A 24,002-nucleotide genomic window follows, 5' to 3' on the forward strand; every position below is an offset into this window, starting at 1 on the left:
CTCCAAAACAAGTCGTAGGGATGTGTACGGTTGTTTATATTCACTCTCATGTCATTTACTTCCTTAGAAACATAACTCTCATTGCATCTGTTCGTTTTATTATCAAGTATAAAAGTAACAGCCCTCTCACACTGCTTTTATCCTGTTTACGATTTCACTTTTTTCCTAATCCCAACTGACCTTTGACCTGCAGCATACTTTCTGTCTCAGGAAGTCTTTGTCCCTGTAGATGGTGCAGATGTATCCATGTGTGTGTGTGTGTGTGTGTGTGTGTGTGTGTGTGTGTGTGTGTGTGTGTGTGTGTGTGTGTGTGTGTGGAGTTTCAGGGTCAGACTGAGGTCTCAAGTTCTCAGCAGGTCTTTGTTTATATTCGTGCAACCACAGTAGAGGTTGTCCTGTTTGTTTACTGTCATTTGGATGCACATGGACCATCATGAGTCCAAAGTCAGAGTGAGTCCACTCCACTGTGGTGTCCTCAGCTCAGACTTTGTTCTGCAGGCTAGGGTGACAAACTATGACCCCTCCTCCACCTTCACCTCCGCCTGTTGGTCTGACAGGACAATAAACAGTAATATGAAGAACAGAAGCAGCACTAGTAATACTTATAGTATTTGAAGCAGTCACATAAGACTCATTTAGAATTCAAACAAAAAAATCCTTCAATTTGTTTTGAAATTCAATGCAGAAACAGCTCTGGACTGCTTTCTAAATATCTTCTTCAGGACTGTGTTAAATAAAAGGAAGGTTATAAATATAATGATATTATCACAGCTCACTGCATAAAGTAAGCGCTTCTAGAAGTAGTTCTTTAATTGGAGGTGTGAAACAGCCTGTCAATAAAAATACATTTTAAATTGGATTTAAAATTTAAGCATTAATTAATAATGAGATTTCTTTGAGCATCAGGGTCTCACAGGCATGTTGTTTTTTTAAGAAAGTAATGACTGAACAGGAGAAAGTGAATCTAAATAAATAAATCTGCAGATGTTAAAGGTCCTGTACCTAATGATTTGTCTGATTCGTTGCTTTTTTCTCAGAGCAGCCTTTATGTCCATGATCTGCATGGAAACACATCTATGGAGAGGAAATCCAGCTGCTGAGGGTCACATCTGCATCATTGTAGCTTCAGTGGATGTTTCAGTGTCAGGACTGAAGGCGGAGCTTTGTGCGTGTCACTGTAAACAGACAGATTGTTTTACAGCTCTAGTCGATTCTGCACACTCTGCACAGCAAGCCCCAATCACCCAGTCATACGAGCACTTTTTCTACACATCACAGAGGAAGTGGGGGCTCAGGATCGTTTGGCATGCAGAGTGATTGAACTGCCAACCATCCACTTCGTAGATGACCTGCTCCACCTGCTGCAGCCACCCCGATTGTGTTTGGAGAACTCGGGCGTGAAACTAGGAGGAAAGCCGACGTCCTCCTCTTTCCTCAGAAGTGATCTGTGGCCGGCCGGACTTCATTCCACAGATGTGCTTTAACAAAGTGTGAAGCTGAACTCTGAGCTGTGACAGTGAAGCAGTGTGACAGTGTCAGTAGATGATCAGCAGAGGAAAGTGAAGCTGCTGTGAGCTGATGTCCTGAAGGGCTTTTAAAGAGTCTCTGAGTTTGACAGGAACATGAAGATGTTTGTGGTGTTTGTGATCCTCCTGCACGGTAAGTACACCTTCCTCTCTCTGCTCTCATCATCAGCTTTTCTTTCATCTCTCTCTCTTTAATGTGTTGAAGTGCAGCAGGAGGAGATTTCCATCAAACACTGGATTCTGATTCTGATCAAACTAACAATCCAAAGCAGCAACTTTCAAATCTCTGGATTCTTCTTGGTGCCTTTCAGATGAGCTCGTGTTACAATCAGCTGCTGTGTGTGTTGTTGTGTAGCTGAAGCTCTGACTCACATTTCATATGTGACCAAAGGAAACTTGGTGCTGTGTGACACACTTTAGATTCTCTGCTGCTGCTTTGAACTCTTCAAACTAAAGAGCCAAACGGATGATTGACTGTGCAGCTCTGACATGGCACCAAATGTCCCTGTTATCAGCTGCTGGATGGACGTTATCAGAGCTTTTTAGTGCCACACGGATCACCAGGAGCTCCTCCTCTGTCTGCAAACAGGCTCAGCAGCTCTGATCATTGGAGTCAGCACAGAGTGTGGGGACATCTAGTGGTCGTGGAGAGAAGTGCGATCAAAGCTCTGCTGGTGAATGTAGTCAAGTCAAGTCAACTTTATTTGTCAATTCTGCCACATGTACAGGACATACAGAGAATAGAAATTTCGTTACTCTCAAACCCTAGATAAAATAGCAAATGAACATTTAAATATAAGAGAGTGATTAAAAAATGCAAATAAAATAATTAAAAAGTAAAAATTTAAATAAATACAATACAATTTTACGTATAACAAGAAAGCTATACAATATACAATATTCAAGTAAGGGTAAATGACATTGAGTGTAAACCAGGCAGAGTAGTGCAAATAAGCAAATAGTGCAAATGGAGATTTAGTAATATACGGTAAGAGATAGTGTAACAACAACAGTTACTGTAAGGCAGAGGTGTCGAACTCCAGGCTCCGAGGGCCGGTGTCCTGCAGGTTTTAGATATCACCCTGGGTCAACACACCTGATTAAAATGATTTGTTCATTACCAGGCTTCTGGAGAACTTTGAGACATGTTGAGGAGGTATTTTAGACATTTAAATCAGCTGTGTTGGATCAAGGACACATCCACAACCTGCAGGACGCCGGCCCTCGAGGCCTGGAGTTCGACACCTGTGCTGTAAGGTCTCTGATGGAGCTCTGTGATTGGTGGATTGTCCAAACTAAATTAAGTGATAATGATCCAAATTTGACACTGAGCTTTGTTTTTAGCTACAAAGTTTATATCTTCATTCTTTTCCCTCTGCTTGAGGCCTGAAGCCATTCAAAGGTAGGAGATCACTCCACTGCACTGCAGACAGATTTCAGACCTTCATGAATTCTTTCTAAGGCCTGATGTGGCTTTGCTTCCATCTACATGACACATTTATTCACACCTTATGAACCAATCAGGAGCCTCCTGCCTGTCCCCACAGACGCCTCATTAATAAAAGGAAATCAGTGTTTCCATGAGCCGACGAGCTGAACTCAGACTTTAACTTAGAGCTGGATCTTCGACGTGAACGACGCGAGCCGTGGGTTGTTTTTTTCTTTCTCTCACCCTCTCTCAATCAAGCTGCCCATCATCGAGTGCTTTCATGCTGAAACTTCTACATCTGGTTCTAGTGCACAAACATGAACCTGAACTGAAATGTAACACCTCAAACTGTCCAGCAGCTTTGTGTCTCCACATCTCTGCTGGATGGACTCACCCACTGAAGCCAGGACTCAGTGTGGAGCTGTTTGTGGAAAACGTCCTGTATTGCCATCACATGACACAGAGGGGTCCACAGTGGGTGGCACCGGTGACACGGGTAAGCTCACAGTCACTGGGAGGCTGAGTGTGGAGTCAGTGTTGCTGTGGTTTGTGTGTGTGGAGATGAAACACACCTGTGTGTGCTGTTACCCATCACATCTGTTTGACCGCTGTCACAATGAGCTGACCTCTGCTCCTCCTGCTGTCTCTCACTGGACTAACTTTGTTAGCTGGAAAACAATCGTGTCCACAAAATGTTTCCTTACAAGGTGAAGAAAGTTTCATTTAAACCAAATCATGGATTTTATTGTGAAAAATCTTCAAACATGTCAGAGTGGTATAGACGTGTTGCTTTGTGAATTTTCCCACAGACGTTGCTCCTGTGCTTCCACAGCTGTCACGCAGACACATTACCGACTTCATGTCCAACAAAGGCTGCCAGATTTGTACTTTTCCACGTCCACATCCATAAATGTGACTTTTCAAATGAAAAGCAGCACTTCCTGTTTCCATGTAGAAAATGTAAAACCACGTGGAAGCTTTAAACATTGTTTGTGATGCTGTTGACGTCTCATTTTCAGTCTGACATGTTTTATACTCATGTATGTCTTGTTTGTGATGAAGCTTCATCCTGTTTTCTGTGTTTGATCTGATTGTTTATCAGCTGACTACAGCTCACGTGACCATCCACCATGTTTCCTCCAACCTGTGATCAGACTGGTGCTCCACCTGGTGCTGCAATAATGCCAAATAATTAGCAACTCTATAAATAGAAGGTAGTTCTGCAAAATCACTCATTAGGATGTTTGTTCTAATTTGCTATGAGCTCAGAGCGCATAGAAAATAAAACTAATAGGCTATAAAGAGTGATATGAACATAGTTAGAACTTACCGGAATGAAAATGTCTGGAGCACCAACAGATATTTGGAGATGGAAGAGAACTGCACGTCAGCTCGTCTCACAGCTGCTATCCAGGCTAGGCGCCTCATGTTGCTTCCAGGTTGGGAAAGAATGAAAAGATAAACCATTTCCAACCTTATTCTCTTGCCGGTCGTGTGATCGAACATTGCAGCCGACCACACAGCAAATACAAACCGTGGCTGTTGTGTGTGACTTCGCTCCCTTTTCACTTGCGCTAGACCCCAAAAATGGCGGATCGGGCCAAAATCCTTTCCACGCCCACCCCCGTGACATCACGCTCCAAAGCCCTAAATTCAGGATGGTATCGACGATACTGATCCGATACGATACTTTGTACATAAACTTATTTTATTTATTGTATCTCAAATTATAGCATCATAATGATTACAGGGCATCAGATTACTTGTTCTTATCACTTAATAATCCAGAGTTCATCATATAGAAATAAAAAAACTGAAGTTGTGCTATTTGAACACGTTGCCTGCCTGCAGCACTAAAGGACTCTGTGAGAGACGTCTGTCTCGCCCTAGCAGCACCTGTCCCTCTCCTCCTCTTCAGTTCGCCTCAACATACGCTCGTCATATTCTGTGATATGATTTACTCTGAGGTGTTTGACAAGGTTAGTGATGTTGCCACAACCATACATGCCAACCCTCCCGATTTTTCCGGGAGAATCCCGAATTTCAGTGCCCCTCCCGAAAACCTCCCGGAGCCACCATTCTCCTGAATTTCTCCCGATATTCCACCCGGACAACAAAATTGAAAAACCATATCGCAGAATTCATAGCGCGGCCCAGCCAATTCCAGTTTCCACCAATGGCGGCAGCGACTTAGTTTTAATATTGCTCTTATTTCTCTTTCTTGTTTGCAAAAAACTTTTAACACGTTTTCAGGTGAGAATGTAGCTGTGTGAACTTCAAATATCTGAGCCGACCGACACATCGTCTTCAAAGCCCCGCGGTCTTTCACTACTCGGGTTAAACATGATATATAAGTCACTTTGATAACTTAAAAATGTTATTGTTTGGCTTTTTCAGTGTTTTATTTGTTCGTGAGTAAATCGGTTTGGCTGAGATTAAAGTTATTAGATTAGATTCAATTAAATTTAACTTTTTTAATCCATCAGGTCTGACGTCACTAGCCATGTCTGGGCCTAAACTCCGCTGCAGGTCCATATATCAATCTGTCTGTATATCAGTGATGTTGGAGACACAAAGCTGAGTGCAGAGTTTAAAAAGCTGTTCTCCATTGTAGAGACAAAAGGTCTCTAACTTGTCCTTTAACCTCATGTGTTCTCCCTGGTAGAAGCAAATACATAAAAATAAGGCTTTTATGAAAACACTGCATAAAAATAGCCTCTGTTAAAAGTACTAAAGTTAGAGTTCAGAGTTGAATATTAGATTAAATAAATTTTATTCAAAGTTTGATTAGCAGAAATGTCAGCATGTAGCACAGAGCTACAGTTAAGAGTCTGAGTGAGTTGCACAGGTCTGAATGTACCTTAAAAGCTCTTTATAATTGTAGGAGCCATTCTTGGGTTAATACCTTATGTGGTCACTAGAGGTCACCTTTTTCTGTTTTGATTATGTAATGTAAAGGTATTTAAGGTAGACGCACGTAATCGGCGTCAGGTGTGTCATTGAGAAGGCAAACAGTTTGTGACCGTTGTGCTGTTATGCTATGTCGATACGGAATAAAGACCAAAAAGGACAAGATACATACTGCTGGATTTATTGGACTGTGAACTTAATTCATGCATACCAGTGACATCGCGTCATCCCCGTTAACGACCACCTCAGTGGCTTCAAGCGTAGGCTTAGCCTCTACAATAATAATTAGACATTACATTGGGGACGGCTGTAGCTCAGAGCGGGTCATCTACTGATCGGAAGGTTGGTGGTTCAATCCCTGGCTCCCCCTACTCTGCATGCCAAATATTCTTGGGCAAGATATTAACACCAAGTTTTCTCTGGTGCATCCATCGCAGTATGAATGTGTGTGAATGGTAGTTAGTAAGCACTTAAAGCATAGAAACAGTGCTTGTGTGAATGTGGCACGTGTTGAGAGTAGCAAGGTGATACATAAGAATCAGCCCGATTATAATTGATTATTTTAACTTGTTTGATCTGCTGCTCACAACAATCAAGCACAAGCAGACATTTTGAATTTTCATAGTTTTACAGCTTTTCTTGCAGATACAAACCTTACTTATTCATAGTACACAAAGTAATTTAGCAATAAACTTTTAAAGGCAGAAAACCTTCTTTTTTCACTTTATGCTATAGAAACTTCAGGTTTTTAAGACTAACGATGAGCTATGAGCTATTTTTCTGTCATTTGATTTCTGACAGTTTAAAGAGTCGTGCTGACAGATTTCTGTCATTGTGACTTTTTCTTCATCATGTAGAAAAACAGTTAAATATGTGACTCCTTCACAGTGACAGGAAGTTCCACTGGTCCGGCCCATTAAGGTCAAAGGGGGCTGTCTGTCGCCCCCCATGTAAAGTCAGTGTGACGCCCCTGGTGTGAATCATGGATAACAGGAACTGTCAACGCTCTAGCATAGCATCAACATATAGAAGAGCAAGCATGCCCGGTCACTGACGACACATGCTAGCTGTGCCTTCATTAGCAGTTAGCATTAGCCATGCTAGCTTCCTGTTACTGTGTTCATGTGCTACGTGCTGATTGTCGCTGCAGTGATATTTGATGCTCCACAAGCTGACAGGCTAACAGTCCTCTTTACTCGTTAGTGTAGTAAAGTGTAATGTAGTAATTGGCTATTTTGCACACACACATGGGGCCTTGGAGGCCAGCTGCATCAATCAGAGCCTGGTGGGTTGGGCTGCTGCATTCATTCACACCATCGCTGCTGCCTTCCTAAAGCCCCCCCACACACACATACACACAATTTTTACAACACTCCAGTTTGAGTGTCATTATATTTTAGCAGTTTCTGAGTTGAGGAGAATAACAAGACATTTAACATTCGATGTAGCCTCATTGTTGAGTATTAAGCACAGATGAAATAAAGACGTTTAAACTGAAGAATATCTGAGCGGATGGTGCAAACAGCAAACAGCTGCTGCTGAAGACGCTGCAGTCCACAGACAGTGACACACAGACAGGTCGGCTGCAGTAACACTTTAATACAGGACAGCATCAACAGTAAGTCCATCACATGGTCACAGAGTTATCACAGTACAGTCACAGGAACACGGTTACAACATGACAGCAGCTGCTGAGCCAGGCTCCCTGCATCATCCAGAGAAATAAAAGCAAACTATAAAGTGAGGCTGGAGCCGACAGCACTGATGCTTTTCTCTGTCACATGTCAGTCTCTTTGGATTTCACACTGCTGAGTTTAAAGACGTATGAAATGAGCCTCCACCCTCTGCTGCTCCCTGAGCTCAGCTCACGTCTGTCATTAGGCCAGTGCAGCAGCTGACTGCATGTTTGAGGCTGAAGGTGTTTTTCCTGTCAGTGATATTCAGTCACATTCCTGCTCTGTGTGTGCGTCTCTGTAACAGTGACATTCGTGTCCCTGCAGTGCTGATAAATCAGGATGTTTAAGGAGCTGAAGTCAGCAGAAACAGACGGAGCAGCTCAGTCTCACTGTTACATTCACTTTGTCACAATATTCAACTTTAAGGACACTTTCAGCAGACCTGAGGGAAATCCCAGAGATAACACTGTGTCAGGCTGCACACGAGCCGAAGGCAGCTTTTAAAAAGGCTTTTCTACATTAAAGAACAGACGATGACTTACACAGAGGGACATCATCATTAGGCCTGCCCAGTCTGAAAGTTTGCTCACAAACAAGTCAACGCTGTGAAACTTTCACCTGTTTTTTTTTCCTCGAGTTTTCTTTCTCTCTCCATTAAAACCAAACTGCCGTAAAATTAGAGACCGTTTATTTGCTAAAACATGATAGTGATTATGTCCTGGTGTGTTATTTTCAGACTTGGGGAAAATTCTGAGAATTAGAGAAAAATAATAACAAAACGAGGCTAAGAGCATCCATTCATGCAGGGATTACCATGGCAACAGAGTCCTCTTCTTCAGACAACACTCACGTGTTAAGTATCAGCAGCTACACGGACTGAAAGCATAAACACTTCAGTTTGAAAATAGATTCCTTTGGTTTGGTGTGTGTGTGTGTGTGTGTGTGTGTGTGTGTGTGTGTGTGTGTGTGTGTGTGTGTGTGTGTGTGTGTGTGTGTGTGTGTGTGTGTGTTTTTTTAGAGAGTACATTTTAAAAGACTTACTGAAAACAAACACTGTGTTTCTTGAAAGTAGCGAAGCTGCACAGCAGAGAACGATTTGTAAAGTTAAACACAGACGGCTAAGTGTTTGAGTCTGTTTCGTACGGCGCTTGCTGTTTCACGGTGCATCACAGGATAATTGTCGTACAGTCACGACGCTACAGATAGAGACACAAAGCAAAGGAAACAAAGCAGCACTCGAGCTATGCTACAAAGAAATATCAGGCTCACTGCTGCTGAGTCAGCGTTGAAGCTGCCTGCTCTGGATCAGCTCTAATGGCACTTTGTTTCAGAGTCAGCATGTGGCCTGTTGGTTCATATTCTACATCATTAAGTCGTTGTGATTGTAAAGTGCATATGGTGCATATGATACAACTCTCACAGATACTGTGCAAACCAAGCGAGCTGTTCAATTCTAAAGCTTTATTTGTCCTCATGGTGGACAGCACCTCCACCTCCTGCTGACTGTTACAGCCACGGAGCAGCTCCTTCATCCCCACAGTCACTCTGTGCAGTGCACACACACACATCGCTGCTCCCACCACACCAGTTCTTTTTCACACCAGAGAGTGAAATCGCCGTCACTCCCAGACTGCACGTGAGACGTTATCATCTGTGCAGCAAAAGGATTTAAGCAGCTGCTTTTCTATTGTTCATGTCGACAGAAGCATCAAATAAATCAAATGTACACTCTGACGATCATGAGTGGGTTTGTTTTCTTTCTTTTTTCACAGAGAGTAGTGAGAAACAAGTCTGAGCATGACTCTGTTTGTGCCCGTTCAGCCATGACTCAGCAGCTAAAGCAGGGGTGTCCAACATACGGCCAGCGGGCCACATCAGGCCCTGATACACGTTCATATGTCAGTTATTATTAATGATTAATGTGGAGCTGAATCTTCAGCCCTGCTGGTCTCCATGCAGACAGAGGTGGGACCATGCAGCCAATCACATGCTAAGACAGACTGGGTCACACCATTATGCTAAAGAAGGACAGCAAGTTTTAAAAAATAGCCTCTGTTAAAAAGACTAAAGTTAGAGTTCAGAGTTGAATATTAGATTAAATAAAGTTAATACAAAGTGTCTCTGAAATACAGAGATGCAGAAATGTGAGCATGTAGCACACCCATATGGAAAAAAAATAGAAAAACTTATAAAAGACTTGCATCAGATTTGGCCTACTTCTTATATAAGGCACATTTCATTTATATAATTTTTCAAGGGATCTTATATCTGTTTTCACTCTTATATGCTTTTCATACAAGTTTCACACAAGACAGATACAAACTTTATGAGATTTATATAGATCTTTTCCATATGGGCAGAACCGCGGCTCAGAGTCTGACTGAGTATCAATGAGTCTCACAGGCTGAATGTGCGTTTAAAGCCATTTATAAATATAATTACTGCATGTGGTCTGACATGTAAAGTCAGTGTGACACCCCTGCTCTAAATCATGGACTACAGGAACCATTAACACTCTAGCATAGCATCAGTTTATAGCATAGCAAGCATGCCCAGTGACGACACACGCTAGCCATGCCTTCATTAGCATTAATGTTAGCCATGCTAGTTGCCTGTTACTGACTGTGTTCATGTGCAACACGCTGATAGTTGCTGCAGTGATATTTGATGCTCCACAAATACTGATTTGATTGGCTAACATTGGTCTGTACTGTTAGTGGAGTAAATTCAGTCTGTTCGTGAACGTGTGCAGAGTCTTTTGACAACAGTGTCATTTAGTTTTGGTCACAGTGGATGAGAAACAGTTTCACTGTTTGCTAAAAGAGCTGCACCGTTTGGTGGGGGCAGATCAAACGTGTGCTTTAAACTTACTGCACTTCTGATTGGATCTTGTTTACTGACAGAGGTGTTTAGTTATCGTCTTGTTTTCATCATAAAAGTCAGTGAAACTACTGTGAGTCCTGCCTGTGAGTACAAACATGCTAAACAAGTACCTCCCTTAAAACATGACCCATGAAAACTGTAGATATAAGAGGAAAACTGCGGTGAATCAACCACTGTGATTATCTTTAAAGACAAACCACTAAAAGAAAACAGTTTCCACCCTTTACATGTAATCTCAGCATAATCACTTATCCTCACAGCCACAGTGAGTGCTTGTGTATTTAGCTGTAAGTGAAAAATGTCACATCACACATTAAATGAAAGCTGTTATATGAAAAAAAAAATCCCAAAGCAAAATAAAAACCAAATGAATGAAAACATCAAATAAGTTTCTGTTTAAACTCAGAGGCAGGAGTTTCAGGTCAGAGGTCGGTGTTTACAGCATCATCAAGATTAAAGAGAGAAACAGAAACATGAGAGAAGACCCAAAATCAAAAATACCAGAAGAGACGTAGGTGGAGCAAACTGCCTCTCGCCAGCATTCAGTGTTGGAGCTGCAGGTGAGAAACAGGAGACAGGTGTGAGACATGATCTGATCCCTGCTTTCTACAAAGTCTCATCACCAATATCTTCATAAAAGAAAATGTCAGAGGAAGGTTTCCAGCACCATGTTGCATTTATGCCTTGAAGGATTAAGACAGTTCTGAAGTTAAAAGTGGGCCAACCCAAGTCCTATAACTCCTAGTACCTCAGCCTCATGTGTGCATCAAAGGGCCTTCATACTGCTTTAAATTCTCTTTAATATTAATTTCTTTCTTGATCAAATTAAATAATCAAGGGGCTGTAACTGAAAGAACAATGCTCCAAGTGTCCTGCAGTGCACCCCTTACCCCCCTTAAGCAAGCAGTTTGGTGACAGGAAAAGAACCACGCGCAGCCATCTGAGAGGCCGGCTGAGGTGAGGGGACGTGGACAGGACAAAAGACACGCTGGGGAAGAGAGCCAGGGATTAATAATTACTAATGATTCAATGCAGAGAGGTGTCTAAACACAGAGTGAGTGACGAAGAAACACTCAGTGCATCATGGGAATCCCCCAGCAGCCTAGACTGCAGCGTAACCAAGGTAACTGTAGTTGTGATTTGGTGCTGTATAAGGATCAGAGAGAAAGGATTGTGGACGACTCTACAAACTCACCCTCTGGATCAATTATCAGCTGGATGATGATGATGGTGTCAGCGTTCTCAATGGGAGTCTTCGACTGGTGCATTTCTGTGTCGATGGCCAGACACTCATATATTCCACTCTCAGTCACATTCTGCAGAGCCGAGGACAAATTTCCATTGTTCATCCTTCTATCCATCAGATGCATGCGGCTCCTTGAAGGTGGATACTTGTTGGCTTGATGAGACGTCTTGCTCTGGTACAAAAGCACTTCGACTGGCTTCATGTCAATTCTCCTCCACACCACAGCCGCGATGGGATAATCTTTATGAACTTGACACGGCAGAACGACATCCTGTCCACGCACAGCTCTGATGATTGTCAGGTCTGCAGGAGACGAGACAAAACAGGACAGAGAGTGTTGGTATCACTGAGACTGGGAATCATTGTTTCAAGTACCTGACAAACAGTCCCACACACACACACACACACACACACACACACACACACACAAACAAACAAGCATTTATGTTCTGTTGTGAATAAAATATTGGCTCATGTGATTTGAAAGTCTTTCAGTTTTCATCTGCTGGGACTTGGATCGTAAACTGCAGAGTGGATTGATCACTGATCAGTGTTTGTGCGTCTAAAGGTTGATACATAAATAGTGCAGTCAGTGTTTGACTGTCCACAGAGTCTCCAGTTCAGGTAACTTAAATAGCAGATGGAATCTGAAGTGGATTACTCATCCGCCCGGCGATGCATCAAGTAGGGTCTAAAAGCTCCTTTTGCTGCTGAGTGATGTCTCCCAGGAAAAAAGTTATATGTAGACCTTGTTGTTCGAGAAGATAAAAGGAAAAAAAGTTGTTTTTAAAAAAATTATAGTTATTATTATTATCATTTAAATCTTGTGTGGCTGTTGTAGCAAGCACACTCATGGTCTGAATGCTTTGCTGTGCCAAACACAGGAGCCTTCAGCAGAGGAGACCTGCTGTACGCTCCTCTTGTGATACTTTTTATTGTATTTTATGATTCACATCACTGTCACAGTGGGTAAAGGCCAAGTTAGTGAAAGACAGGAGGATGTCACATGATTAAATGTCAACAACTTGATTGGATCTCCAAGGGTGAGCAGGTATAAAAGTGAGGTGTAGAAGAGATTCGGGGTTCTTACATTTTGTCTTCTGACTTCCGGTGTTGCTGTCACTTGGTGTTTGCTCTCTTTGTGGTGGAGCATCACATTCTGTTCCTGTTACAACACACACAGTGGTAGTGAGGGCCAAATGAAACTTTCTGAAGCTCAAGTTGAAAAAGGGTTCATTACTCGAGGCTTTCCAACACCTTTTTGGTGACATCTGGTGGCCAAACTTATGAAAGGAGGATTGAATCTACAACTTCTTCATTATGACTGTCCACTTAACAGAGCCGAGCTGACAGCTTCTGTTTAACGTTATGTTAAAGTTCTGTCACTGTACATTTCAGACCCGGGGGCAGAATTGCTGATGGCCTGGTTGTTATTTAGCAACAAGCAGAGCGTCCTCTTTTCCTCGCTGGCTCCATGACGACTCTCATTACCACACACACTGGTTCACTATCGCTCGCACAGAGACACCAAAGCTGAAGCAGAACTTGATGACTGATCACTAACTCTGTTCAGATGAACCAAGCCTCGGCACAGTGTTCCTGAAGCATTGCATGAATTATTTTGACACGTGCTCGAGCTTCAGTGGTGCTTTTGTGTAGCTTGCCTGCGTAGCCAATTCAGTAAAAAACTTATAGAAAAACGTCTTATTTCATAGTGTAATCTTGACGTGCTTCATCTGGAGCACACTCTCTGTGTATTCACTTGCTAATTATTGTCAGTAATCACTTATTGTGTCTTGAGGGTTTTGCTAGCTTGGCTCTTAGCCGACTCGCTAGCAGCATGGCCTCTTCACCTGTCCCTCCTGCACTGTCCTGCTCACTGTGTCAGATGTTTAGTTACTCCTCAGCCTTCTTAAGCAGTAATGACACTTGAAATAAATGTAGCCTGTTTGCAGCTCACTGAATTGGAGACTCGGCTTCATGTCATTGAAAAACCTGTAGCTAGACAGCCGGGCAAACAGGGTGACTGTGTGATGGTGAGGAAGAAGGATAGTCATAAACAGATGCCTCAGAACACCACCAACCTGTTCATGTGTCTGACCATTCCCCCCCTCTGCGACACCCCCTGGGGATCAAACTCTGGTAATTGGCAATTCTTTTCTGAGACATGTAAATGGAGTCGTTCTTATATGCTGTTTTTCTGCTCTGAGCACATTTAAGTTAGAAGTCAATTGTCTTCCAGGGGCCAGAGCAGGTGCCATTGTGCGTGGAACTTTGCCGAAACAATGTTGGACTCGTCGTTTTCTCTGGTCCCCTCCCCAATCGTCCAGGAGTGACCCAAAAAGCCCTGCAATGTCTCCAGAATTATGTAGTGGATTGAGGTGAAACACGTGTAGTGTGGATGTCAAAGAAGAGGAGTCTGTTGAGAAATTCACCTCAGCTATCACAGATTATTTTTCTTAAATGTTTAACATGACATTATCACATTCCTTTAAAGTTTTCAAGTTGATTTTAAGTTTAAGTGTAAAGTTTGTCTTTAATTTCTCGAGAGTATGAAAGCTGGTTGAGATGACACTCAGCACAGGTGTAGAGCAGGTGGAGCAGAGGAAGAAAGTGTCACGTCGACTCTCAGGGATGATTTTTAATGATTTTTTTAATATGATCCAATCAGGCTGCTTGTATGTGTGCGCGCGCCCGTATGTTTGGTATGTGAACGCGCGTCCACGTTTGTGATCAGCGCAGGAGAAAAGACTTGTGCGGCGGACGAGAGGCGGGTGTCTCCACCGCGGCTCACAATCACGGCTCACTGTCCCGCGGTCCTGTGAAGCCTGAAGAGACGAATTAATTTAGCGCTGGGACTGGAACTAGTGTTCTAGTTTGTGTTTATCACGGACTCTTTAGGGCGCTGCACACTCGCTCTCTCAGCACATTCGCGCTCAGAAAGAAGCGCGAATCGTTAAAGCAGACTAACGTGGAAACAGGTGAAGAGACGAAGGTAAGCGATACGGTTCGTCACTGTGAAATCCAGCTTCATGGCTTTAACACTGAACAAATCCGGTCCGCACAGGCTCAGAGACAGACTTCATCCTTTTACTTTAACCGTACATGAAACATGAAGCTGAGACAGGAGCTCAGCGTCACAGCTGGAACAACATCAGCTGACATTAAAGAAAAGCAGACATTTGTTCCCTGATAGCAAAGATGGAGATGGAGAGCGTGAGGGAACTACAGAGAGGAGGACACGGGCTGCCCTGTGATTACACTCCACACAGTATCATTAACACTAATGAAAAGATAAAGTAATAAGTTACTGTAGCTCTCAGTTACAGCCTCATGTTTACTCCACATCCGTCTCTTTTCAGACATCAGCAGGAGGGAGGACGACCCCCCAGTGTGAGGACGACCCCCACCACATGAATGGGGGACAGGAGGCGCAGCTTCCAGCCCAGCCGGTAGGAAAGTCCTCCTCAACTTCTCTGTAACTATGGACTCTGCCTGTTGCCATGCATGCAGGCGTTTCGGTCCACAGTGATGTCAGTCAGTGCTTTTTAAAGATGTGCAGGGTGTGAAATCTCCTGTTTGATTGTTAAATGTTCGTTCACTTTGTTTGTGCTCCAAATAAATTCACTTCATAGATGAAACAGTTCAATGTTGCCTCTGGTTTTGGTTCTGTGCCCCCATGAAAAAACACCCAGAGCCCACCCTGGTAAATCTGGCGTGGAAACGCCACTGCTGTCAAAATGTGTCTTCATGTATCAAATGTTGTATATAAAAATGCTCTTTCCACTCATTTTCATGTCCTTTTTCTGCACACTGAAATCTCAGGCAATGCTTAAACAAGAATATATCCAAAACCGTAAAGATGAGAACCTCAAATCACTGCTTTTACTTCTCGCGCTTGAATCAGGATCTGTCATTTAGCACAGAGACTTCAAACAATCAAGCGGTCCTTCCAAATCTGATATTCGAGCACACGGTAATAAAAACACTGGACATGTGGAAGATAATTAGCGCCGATGTCTGAATCTTCACAGAAATGCAAAAATAAACACGTAGAATAGAAAAGAAAACAGCAGAATTTTGGTCACATAAGAGAAGAAAACGCTGTTTTCATTTTCTTTCCAACATCAGAAGAGTCTAAATGATGCACGCGTGTAGAAACAGACACATATACCTGTGCATGAACACTGCTGTGCAGACAAAACACAGGATTTCCATCTTTCTCATGCAAACACTCACCTACAGAAGTTGTAAACAGGCAGAGAAGAATCAAAGCCAGCAAAGCTTTAGTGGACATGTTGGTGTTCTCAGCAGTGGAGGTGACGCTGCTCAGAGCTCCTTCTTGCTCTTGGGAGCAGGACACAGGGGTACAGACCTTTATATACTTGTGCATGTGTGTGTGTTGACAGCACTCACGTACAGCTGCGTACCTGTGTGTACATTCATACATGCAGCTGCTCAGAGTGACGTCAGGCTGCAGGTCAGTAACCATGGTTACAGGCGACGCTCTGAAACTTATGATCAAAGATGTCAGGTTATTGTTTCCATGCAGAATCAAGACTGAAGTCAAACAAATCCACTGTATGTCTAGATAGTGTGTTAGTGTCGTTTCCATGGTAACACTGACTATAAAAACAAAGGCGATCCATCAGTCCAGATCAATAATGTGAGCTCATTTAAGCGCACATGTATGTATTCAGAGAGGTTGATGTACTCGGTCCACCGATGGCTACTGACATCTAGTGGACATTTGATGACATTACATCAACAGTTTGTGTGAAATGAATAAAATGCAGATGTACTCTAGAAATAAAATACTGCAGAACTAAATAGAACACATTAATTCACACAAGGGGAAGTCATGTGACTGTGATGACAGATCAGCGCCATCAGAACACTGACTGATCTGCAGTCTGTGGCATGAAACAGTCATTCATCACTTAGCTCTCTGTAACCTGATGGAGTCAGTGTGTAAAACAAGGTGATGCAAAGATCTGGATGGAGCAGAAGAAGAGCAGACGCAGAGTTTCAAAGGCGCCATCATGGCTCAATAATATCAAAATAATACAAATAATAACAAGTGGCAGGTTAGCCTTCTTAGACTGTGAGATTCCCATCAGTAATGGGGGACGTCTACAACCTGACGTGTACCGTAAACCTACGCATATGGATCAGTATTTAAGGTTTGACTCTCATCATCCACTGGAGCACAAACGGGGTGTCATTAGGAGGCTACAACACAGAGAAGAAGAACAGCACATCATAAATCTGATTATGGAAATTTTGTGTGAAAACTCCAAGAAGTTTGAACTTTTCCATAGAAACGTTAGTAAATGAGGCCCACACAGGTGATGACTTCATGCCTGCTGATCGCTAATCTGGAAATAAAGAGGAAGAGTTAGACGGAGCCGTGGTGCAGCAGGGAGATGAGCGCTGTCATGAAGTGTGACTGCTTGCAGCCTGCAGTCAAACTCCACCTTCAGGATGTTTCAACAGACCCACACCTGTTGACCATCGCACCATGAAGCTGCCTCCATTTAGAGCAGTCACGTACTCTGAGCGCCTTCTCGTCGGGTCTCCTTCGCCTCATCGTGTTTCCCATAAAGGAGGAGGAGGCCTCTTTGTTGTTCTGGTTCTCTCCTTACATTTAACCTTGCACCATCCTCAGCGTCCTTGTCTCCTCCCTCCTCGTGTCTCAGGTGAAGCTGCCACAGAAACTTGCCGAGCTTGTGGGATTCATCTGAGCAGAGCCTTGAACTCAGACTCTCCTGTCTTCTTGTCACACAAGCCTAGTTAAATAAAGTTTTTTTGTCCTCATGTGAACAAACTGAGTGTGTGTGTTGAAAGCAGCTGCTGTGTGTGTGTGTTTCACTTCTTGTTGCATACTAAAACACACACACTCTCTTTCAGCTCAGTTTAGTGTGTGCAGCCAAACATCACGGCAGACTGCCACAGAGTTCAGCTTCCTCATAGTTTCACACGTCATAAGCCTTCGCATCACTTCCTGTCCTCACAGGAAGCTAAACACAGACGGAGGAGACACTCTGTCTCTCACAGTAAGGAACGCAGCGTTTGTCAGAGCAACACATGCTCTTAAAAAAACAAAATCAGTGTTTCCAACTGTTTCTCAGTGTTTCACAATAAAAGCCTTGTTAGTACAAAACTGTCCAGCAGCTATTAGGAGGGCCTTTAATTTGAAATGGATGGAAGAGGAAGCAGAAAAGGTCAGCCAGCTTCAGCGGTCCGAGGTCAAAGGTCATGTGAATGAAGAAATGTTGTTCATACTTATTTATATACTTATAGGTTATTTTTTTCTGTCTGAACTGGCAGGAAGTCCTCTGTGAGAAGCAGGAAGTCCCACTTTTGTTGTTTTTGGTGACTTTCAGAAATCTTCCAGCCGCTATAAAGTAAAGTGATGCAGGTAACATCGCTGTGGCAGATGGAGGGCTCCGCTTTCAAATTAACATGACATCAAATATGAAAAGACATCTGTGTAAAGAAGGATGTAAAACATGGACAAAGATCTGCAGGCACCTACTGTTATGTGATTATTATTAAGAGGAGCTAATATGGGATAAAGGTCCTCTTTCCTTATAGTCCCTGTTAGGTATTTTAGTACCATGGGAGCATTTACTGGATATTGTTTTATAGTGACATCATGCAGGAAAACTCTGTCATTCAATAAGGCCCCTTTGTTTCAGTGTTTTTCTCTTTGACCCAAGAATTGATGTGTGAGAATCACAGGCTGGTACAAGGTTGAAATACCACAGAGATCACTCCCTCAGCTACATTAGTTTCTTAATCTTTTAGACGCCTGTTGAAGGCCAAATGGTTTGTTTCAGATTTCACTAATGTAAGAACTCTTCGTTTTGTGCCTTGAAAATATGTCGCTGAGATAATCACAATTGTAGCTGAACTAATAAACTACACAAAGGATGCTTCTTCACCCAAGGGCAGGAAGACGCTGCCTTATCTTGGTCTGTACTGGTTTAAACTGATAATCTGCTGTCTCATGAATTTTACCCTCTATATAAACTGTTGTACTTGTGAATAAAGTTGAGTCACTTTGGGAAGACAATCTAAAGCAGTCTCTGTTTTCTTGTTCTCCCAAGCTGCTCCCGAGCTCGTACTAACACGCTGAATGGCATGCTTGAATATTACTTGAGAATATATTTGACTGTGTTACAGACTAAGGGACATTCTCTGCTGATAGACGTCCACGCCTCGGAGGAAGCCGATCCACGGAGTAGGCCCTGGAAACAGTTTCCTTCAGTCCCTGTTAAAAATCTGTTGATAAAAATTAATAATCTTTTAAATGGTTGAATGTTTTCAATAAAATAAAAACTATGAATCAGTTAAACAGCTAAGAGAGGTGGGTGAAATAAAGGCTTTTAGTCTGAGGCAGCATGAAAGTGATTTATTAGAGAAAGTTTTAAATCATGATTAAAGCACTGATGGACGGGGAGCTTTGTGTGAGCACACCTGCAGGGACGAGGCTGCTGGCTGGAAGTTATTACTGAGGCTGGTCATAGAGATCAATCAGAGAGACAATCTGGATAAATATCAGCACTTATTCATTCAGTTTTATTAACATAGCATCAAATCACAGCAACAGTTGCCTTCATGCACTTTACATTGTAAAGACTCTACAATTACACTGTTACAGTTAAAGCTGCTGTATCTAATGATCTGTCTGAGTTGTTGCTTTTTTGTGATCAGCATGGAAACACGTCTATGGAGAGGAAATCCAGCTGCTGACGGTCACATCTGCATCATTTTAGCTACAGTGTATGTTTCAGTGTCAGAACTGAAGGTGGAGCTTTGTGTGCGTCAGGGTGAGGCTGCAGCAGCCGCCTCCAACCGAGTAAAGAGGTTCAGACTCAGCAGCTCTGATCATTCATTGGAGTCAGCACAGAGTGTGGAGACATCTAGTGGTGGTGGAGAGAAGTGCAATCAAAGCTCTGCTGGCGAATGTAGTTACTGTAAGATCACTGATGGAGCTCTGTGATTGGTGGATTGTCCAAACTGAACTCAGTGGTAACGTTTCCTCGTCCTCTGATGAACAATGGAAGGACGGATCAGCTGATCAGCAGTCAGGATGTCGTGACACGAGTACTGGATCCAAATTTGATGTTCTTTTCTCTGACCAATGAAATCTGACCTGGAATTTGGGAAAAGTCTTGGAAAGTTGTTTTCTTGCATTAAGGATTCTGCTCACAGACTGGGTGACCTTTGACCTTTAACCCCTGAGCTTTGTATTGAGCTACAAAGTTCATACCCTGCTTCTTTTTCCAGTTGAAAATATTGCAAAAGTTAATTTCCACAGCAGAGCCTGACACAGCGCTCCACACCTTCACCTTCATCACATTTGTGCTTCCTGAAGTCCAGCTGCTTCCTAAACTTCCAGACTTCTAACTCAAAGAGAGGAGATCACTCCACTGCACTGCAGACAGATTTCAGACCTTCATGAATTCCTTCTAAAGCCTGATGTGGCTTTGCTTCCTGCTACATGACACATTTATTCACACCTTATGAACCAATCAGGAGCCTCCTACCTGTTCCCACAGACGCCTCATTAATAAAAGGAAATCAGTGTTTCTATGAGCCGAGGAGCTGAACTCAGACTTTTCACTCATACCACGTCTTATTTCTTCCTTTTGTAACAAGTGTCACCTGGCAGTTTGTTGCTCTCTGCCAGGTGATTGGCTGAAGAGCTTCGAAAAGGTAGTAGGTGTGTGGGGTGAGGTCTGTGGAAAAAACCAGAGGCGATGAATTCACTCGAGTGCGAGTGGGTATATTGTGGTGTGACCACGAGTTTTAATAGAAGAATTGATCAAATCCTAGATCGACTGCAAATTGATCAGTATTGTAGGTATATTGACGGCTTGTTTTAGTTTTGTGATTTTGAATGGTTTAATAAAACTGATATTTTATTGGGTAACATTTCAATCGATAATGTTGTTTGTGTTTTTCAGCTGTCCTGTCTCTGCCTCTCAGTTTTCCGTTCTTTTGATTGATTTGTAACTTTGTGTTGGTTAGTCCGTCCAGCCGTAAGGGCGGTTGATGATTGAATGAGTTGTGTAAGGGCGGACTAACCTCCCTTTTTGTTTTTTGCTTATTTGTTTGTGCCACTTCCCTTTATCTCCCAGATTGCAGGTCATGCATAGCGCTGATTCCCAGCTGTGCTGAGACTCAAATTGTTTGCAGTGCATACCCGCAGGTAAATCGATTGCAGTGTCTCTAAACAGGGTGTGACGGTTTGCAGTGTTGTGTTATTTTTCACCGTTTGTGTGGTAAGTGTCATGTGCAGCTGGGATATCAGCAGGATGTGTTGCAAGGCCTGTCTGGAAATAACTGGGAAATTGTATGTTTTACTAATGTAATAAATAAATGATCAATTTATTTCCTTGCCCCTCCTACCTCCTACCTTGTCCTCGGTTACACTTTATTGTATTTATTTATTTTACCTTCACACAGTTTATTCAGGTGTAACAGTGATTTTATTTCTTTATGTAGATATTTTATATTCTGTAACTGAAATTGTCCACGTTTGATCTTTACCTCAAAGTGACACATGGACTCTGTCTGTGTCCTCAGTTTCCCAGCATGCCTCAGCTGTGGAGCTGTATGAGGGAGAGTTGTTTGTCCTGCTGCCCTGTGAGTTTCCCACTTTTGAACTGGACAGCCCCACAGTGGTGTGGAGTCGCTCCGACCTCAGTCCTCCAACCGTCCACCAGCTTCAAGGAGACAAACTGAAAGATCCAAACCAGCGTTACAGCGGCCGAACATCCATGAAGACTGACGCTCTGGAAACTGGAGAGCTCAGCCTGAACCTGACCAACCTCCAACTGTCTGACAGCGCCACCTACACCTGCTCTGTCAGATCATTTAGACTGAGAATGGAGACTGAGAGATGTCCCACTGCAGGTCAAAGGTCAACATCAAACCAAAACTCTGCTGTAGACAATCACAAATTGAGAAATTGATCTATAATGTTGATGTAATGTTGGATCTAAGCTGGGTTTTCTGAGCTTTGGTTCCACAATGGCATGTTTAAAAACACTGGGAACACTCCAGTCTGAAGAAAAGCACTGAAAAGATTTACAACCCAAGGACCAATAGTGTCAAAGACTTTGCTACAAAGCTTTGAGGGGAGAATATCTGAGGGAACTGAAGACGGCTTCTTTTTATCTACCAGGGTCACCATATCATCAAATGTCACAGGTGTAAAAGTAGACCAGGAGTGAGATGCCAGAACAAGAAAGCTTTGGGGAGATTTGTCATTGATTGTTTTGATCTTATCAACAGAAAATCAGACTTTTGTTGCTGTCTGCTTTATAGGTGAGGCAGCTCGAGACACAACAGTCAAACAAAACTTTTCTGATATGAACTGTTAAATGGGTTCAAATATTGAGGGTGAGCACAAAAACAACAATTGGTCCAGAAGAGTTGGTCAAACAATGATTTAATGAATACACGCAGTGTGGGAGATGAACACTGTAAAACATTCAGCATCGATCTCGCCCCAAAATTACACATGCAACTGTCTTATAGCATCAGGGAATATTTTCTGACGCCTCCTCTTACGTCAAACAGATACAATACAGACGTAAGTTTCAAACCACAAATGTTCTGTTGACTTTTGACACATGGGAAAAGAACATTTTCTCCGTCTGTAGGCCAGGTGCATTCTGTTGACGTCTAACTTTTCGCTTATCTCCTGAAAACATGAAAAATTGTGTCTGCCACTCTTACCCAAAACATGAACTTAACTACTGTGTGTGTGTGTGTGTGTGTGTGTGTGTGTGTGTGTGTGTGTGTGTGTGTGTGTGTGTGTGTGTGTGTGTATCGACCTCACTCTGACTTATGAAAAGAGAGGCCAATTCTCATGTGGATAATAACCGAACTGAAAGTATGTATGTAATAGGTTGACTGCACCTGTAATACAAGTTTTAACGTAAGGCCAACAGCTTCAATAAATGCTTTGATGAAATGATAATTAATGTAATGGTAATGATGATGGTTATGAAATCATCAGTAAAATATTTCCCTGATCTCCACACTCCCGCTTTTGACCTCTTGACCACAAGAGGTCACCATACGTTGCGCTGTGTCACTCCTCGACCCACTCAGCCGCCTCCATGTCCATCAATGGCATCATGGGCCCGGGTCACCGTTCCCAGGTCCACTGCCCTCGCTCTGACCCTCTCTACCCGTCCTCTGGCCGAGGGACTGAGACAACACCCTCTGAGACATGAGACAAAAACAAACACCTTTCCCTACTACGCCCCCCTCACTTATTATGTTCCTCAATTGGTCTCTTAATTATTCAAACTTGGTTCAAGCTATCATGTTTGGGACTCTCTAATCAAAAGCGAGCCTGACTTATGGCCTTGGCTCCCTATTTCGTCTGCCTTCAACAACGGTGGGAGTGAAGCTCCCGTGGAATGTGCTCTCTGTCTCCTCTACTATCAGACAACAAGGTCCTGACTCTCTGAAAACAGCATTTCTTATAACTCAGCAGTATAATGCATCATAAACAATATCATTCATACACAATAAATCAGCAGTCTAATGTAATGCAAATCAGTTTAACAAATGTAATCGTTATCACCTTCTTCTAAGTCAGGAGAATAATGCAAACTAAGACTACATAATAATTTCACAATCATTAATCAGGGGTATAACGTGGCATAAGATAATATAATAATCTCACAGAACCTAGAAAAATCAGAGCAGCCATTTTCACCATTTCATTTAAGGAGAGCATGAGATCTCTGAGAGAGCCTGTGCACTTCCACTTTAGTTTTCTTCCATAGTCATTCAGCTTTGTGACACATTCTCCTTAAGTTTAAAATAGACGCGTTTATCCAACGGCGTGTCCTCAAGTGAATTTCAAAAAAGGCGCAGTTATGGTCTCTCGAACGGACATCCTCCTCAGACACGTTGCTAATGCTGAAGCCCAAAGTAAAGAGCCGTGTGAGGCATGGCCGACTGTGGAGGCTCAGTCTGTCTGTTCTTCTGCTCTTCATCCAACACGTCTGCAGCACTTTACAGGACGCTGCAGACTAGTTACCAAAGAACGAGTCAGCAACACATCAGGAACAAACTGAGACACAATCTGACTGAGACTAGAAGACAATGAGGGGACAGGGAGGTCATGTGACCACCACAGCTGATGGATCATGGTGTCTTTTGTTGTCCTCTCAGTTTACAAGGTGGAGGTGGATTCAGGGGTGGAGTCTGTCCTGCTGCCTTGTAAAGCCACACTTCAGCTGCTTAAAGACGTTAGAGTGGAGTGGAAGGACATGAAAGACAGGAAGGTCCACGTG

The 24,002-nt window shown here is 42.9% G+C and overlaps 1 protein-coding gene across 7 annotated transcripts; it reads left to right on the forward strand.

Annotated features, from left to right (window-relative positions):
* The first annotated feature begins 1,249 nt into the window (after positions 1-1,249).
* On the forward strand, positions 1,250-22,669 carry LOC145425942 (V-set domain containing T-cell activation inhibitor 1-like). Of its 7 annotated transcripts, none has more exons than XR_013906706.1 (3): positions 12,243-14,923; positions 15,033-15,122; positions 21,268-22,669. XR_013906706.1 is itself a non-coding variant. In XM_080299455.1 (2 exons), the coding sequence occupies exons 1-2, from the start codon at positions 1,623-1,625 to the stop codon at positions 21,654-21,656; spliced, it is 426 nt and encodes a 141-aa protein (XP_080155581.1). In that variant the 5' UTR covers positions 1,250-1,622; the 3' UTR covers positions 21,657-22,669. The 7 variants fall into 7 exon arrangements, 1 of the variants encoding a protein (XP_080155581.1); XR_013906705.1 differs by lacking the exon at positions 21,268-22,669 and having other exon boundaries at positions 12,272-14,665; positions 14,738-14,923; positions 15,033-18,754; XR_013906707.1 differs by having other exon boundaries at positions 12,297-14,665.
* Positions 22,670-24,002: the final 1,333 nt, after the last annotated feature.

Source organism: Astatotilapia calliptera, chromosome 3 (genome assembly GCF_964374335.1).
Source record: "Astatotilapia calliptera chromosome 3, fAstCal68.1, whole genome shotgun sequence".
NCBI lineage: Eukaryota > Metazoa > Chordata > Actinopteri > Cichliformes > Cichlidae > Astatotilapia > Astatotilapia calliptera.